Source organism: Sinocyclocheilus anshuiensis, unplaced genomic scaffold, assembly GCF_001515605.1.
Source record: "Sinocyclocheilus anshuiensis isolate Anshui unplaced genomic scaffold, SAMN03320099.WGS_v1.1 scaffold543, whole genome shotgun sequence".
Taxonomy (NCBI): Eukaryota; Metazoa; Chordata; class Actinopteri; order Cypriniformes; family Cyprinidae; genus Sinocyclocheilus; species Sinocyclocheilus anshuiensis.
Genome location: NW_015552590.1, coordinates 775,023 through 778,580, shown reverse-complemented (window position 1 = coordinate 778,580; position 3,558 = coordinate 775,023). Strand labels below are relative to the sequence as shown.

Here is a 3,558-nt window from a genome sequence, read left to right as displayed (position 1 = left end):
GTCACACGCTTGAGGTATTCGGCCAATCACAACACACTGGATAGCTGGCCAATCAGAGCACACCTCGCTTTTCAGACCGATGAGCTTTGTAAAAATCAACGCGTTTCAGAAAGGCGGGGCATAGAGGAGAAACAATAATGTACAGTTTGTGGAAAATAATGTGTTTTTTGAACCTTAAACCGCATAAACACATTTCATTACACCAAATACACAAAATAATGTTATTTTTTAGCAACATCATATGACCCCTTTAAACAATACTTCATATTGTATTTCTGCAAAAGGACACATTCAGTTGATCAAATGTGGCAGTAAAGACATTTGTAATGTTACAAAAAAAAAATGTTTAATGTTTAATGTTTTTTTTTTTTAAATCCTGTTCTTTTGAACTATTTTTAAAAACTCTGACAAAAATGCACTATGATTTTCACAAAAAAAAAAAATTAATTAAGTAGCACAACTGTTTTCAACATTGAGAAAAATAATAAAATGTTACTTGAGCAGCAAATCAGCATATTAGAATGATTTCTGAATGATCATGTGATACAGAAGACTGGAGTAATGATGCTGAAAATTCAGCTTTCCCATCACGGGAATAAATTACACTTCACACAATTATTTATTTATTTATTTATTTATTTTTTACTGTTTTTACCTTTTTTTTTTAATTAAATATAAATTCTTGAATCTTGCAAGACTTTTCACAAATGAGGGCTAACATCTAGACCATCCATCTTTGTCCTGATGCTCTCAGTGGTTGCTTCTGCATTGTGAAAACCTTTACTCACTCTCTTTATTGTTTCAGTCACAGTTTCTCTGAGATTTCCTATGTCAGATCAAAGACCCCTGGACCACTGCACAGCTCACGATTTGAAGCAGAACTTCTGAAGAACTGAAGGTCTGATAAAGGGAATCTCTAAGAGAGGTATTGTATGTAGACCCTTGGTCTAGTTGTGACAGCGCAGCTCTGATAAAATAAAAGGTTCACGCGGTCTTTATCTGTAGCTGTTGCTGAGCGTCCCTCTTTGACACCCGTCCCTCTTTGCCTGACTGCGCATAAGTGGAGGGGAGCAGAGAGAGGGAGGAGAGAAGAGAAAAACAGAAAGGAGGAGGGTGAAATCTAACCAGAATATGTTGAGGAGCCACAGGCTGCGCACAGCACGTTGCTCTGGAGTTTGAAAGGATGAAAGGGGGAAGATTGAGATTATTGCTGCAGAGATTTCGGAGGTGAGGGCAATTGGAAACTTATTGACTTCTTTGGCGTCAATACTGGGGAGAAGATGAGAATAAAGTGATTTTAATCCACAGGAGGCACAGGACTGTTACTGTGGAGGAGTGCTGTGCTTTTAATCCTTCAGAAAAGAGGTAATTTTCTTATAGATGAACTTACTTTGAAATACTTTACCTTTCAAAACCCAAATCGATTTTTGTGGGAAAGAGAGATCTGAGGATTGGATTGGATTTGAGACTTCGGGGCTTCAAAGACATCTTCTGCTGCAATTTTTCTGAGAAAAACATGCATACGTAAACCACATGCAGACTTACTATTCAGTGCAATCTGGAATCATGAACCTCATAGGAGAAGCAAGTCAGCTGTAGTTTCGTGTGCGGCGCTCTGAGGAATGGTGCTGGGAATGAATTCACTTCTGGCATAAAATGAGAAATTTATCACAGCCGATCATTCCTGACCCACTCTTTCAGAGAGCATGTGGCTTATTTCGCCTTCTCCTCTCGCTTTTGAAGCCGTGAGACACTTCTTTGGAAAATAAGAGCCGGTGGTTGTGCTTACAGACCGGGAGAACTGAAATATTTAAGACTCTGACTGTGAATGATGCAATTAACGATTAAAGAAAACCGAAGCGGCTGTGATCAGTATGCATAGGTTGCCTACGTTCACTCAGAGAACTGTGGGAGTGAGTTAAGGCGAGAGGACTAATGACTGACAGCAGAAACAGATTTGCTGTGAGGTACTACGGAGTACATCCTGTGCATTAGCTTGTTTGCTTCTGGCTGAATTTAGAAACGGCAAGTGTGGCTCATTCTTGGATCTTTTACTCTTGCTTCCTCATTATTTCTTCCTCCCATCACGCCTCAGTTCGAGGAACAGGTTGCTCTGCTATTAAGCAGATTTAGATTAACTACTGTTTCCAGGACTGCTGTGCCTTTGGGATGAACAGTTAAGGCAACTCATATGGGTCTACAAAACTCTTTTTGATTGAACATTCAGCCACCCATCATTTTTATCTGGTCTCTCATAATCAACATGGTCCCACCGCCCCCTTCCAACAAGCCACACGTTTGCCTTTCGTGTGTGCTTATCATGAGTAGCATGGCGCTGCTGGACGCCTACCTTGTGGAGCAGAATCAAGGTCCACGGAAGGTGGGCGTCTGCATCATGGTGATGGTAGGGGACGTGTGTTTCCTCATCGTGCTGCGGTACATTGCGGTATGGGTCGGCGCCGAAGTACGAACTGCTAAACGGGGCTACGCAATGATCCTCTGGTTCTTCTACGTCTTTGTGCTGGAGATCAAGGTATACTTTGTCTACCAGAACTACAAGGCAGAAGGCGAGAGAGCGGACGCTCTTACCTGCAAGGCTTTGACGGTGCTGCTTTCCGTGTTTGTGCCGGGACTTTACGTTACGTTGGCAGCCATCGACCACATGGAATACGTTCGTCCGCTCAAGAAGAGGGAGGAGTTGAGGAGTCGGCTGTTCTGGGTTGTGGTGGATCTTCTCGACATCTTGGACATTCAGGCCAGCCTATGGGAGCCTCAGAGAAAAGGGCTCCCTCTATGGGTGGAGGGCCTTACTTTTTTCTACTGCTACATACTACTTCTGATACTGCCGTGTGTGTCACTAAGTGAAATTAGCATGCAAGGTGTGAACATTGTGCCACACAAGATGCTGTTGTATCCCATTCTCAGTTTGGTCGCCATCAATTTTATTACGATTTTTATGCGGGGAGGAAATATGGTGTTTTATAGGGACATCCGAGTGTCTGGAATACTCATGGGTAAGAACGTCCTTGCCATTGTCCTGAAAACGTGCAGCTTCGTGCAGTACCGGAGACACCTGCAGGAGGCGCCAACACACGCTCTCACTCCGGAACTACAGAGGGACGCAGTGCCACAAAGTTCTCGAGGGACAGTGTCAGTCGTAATGCCCATGCCCATCAACATGCCAACTCCGCAGGTAGTCATACAAGATCTCACCACACTTCCAGAAGAGCCCGAACTTGAGGAAACATGACAAAAGGGGGAATGAGAAGAGTTTGTACTGAGGATACTTGGACAATGCACAACATGAACTGCTTTGAGATTTTTTGTCCTAAAGTTAATCTGGGTGTACACTGTATGATTTACTACTTTAAGAATGTTTCTGATCAGATTGTATGATGACATTAATGATTGGATACATACCAGAATGTTCTGCACATAGGCCAGACATTTAGCTGCATTGACAGGGCATTTTAAAGCACCACTTAATCATTTTCTTCAGTATTTGTCTTTTATTTCCCTGTAGAAATATCTAAACATCCTTAAAACAAAATAAATTTA

The 3,558-nt window shown here is 42.3% G+C and overlaps 1 protein-coding gene across 1 annotated transcript; it reads left to right on the top strand.

Annotated features, from left to right (window-relative positions):
• The first annotated feature begins 2,096 nt into the window (after positions 1 to 2,096).
• LOC107665501 (transmembrane protein 121-like) lies at positions 2,097 to 3,338 on the top strand. The gene has a single exon (XM_016456411.1). It carries the CDS (start codon positions 2,264 to 2,266, stop codon positions 3,248 to 3,250), a length of 987 nt encoding a protein of 328 aa, XP_016311897.1. The 5' UTR covers positions 2,097 to 2,263; the 3' UTR covers positions 3,251 to 3,338.
• The last annotated feature ends 220 nt before the right edge of the window (positions 3,339 to 3,558 follow it).

What these genes read in the sequence shown, in the direction of transcription:
- LOC107665501 (XM_016456411.1), top strand. Translation starts at nt 2,264, where the DNA reads ATGGTCCCACCGCCCCCTTCCAACAAGCCACACGTTTGCCTTTCGTGT.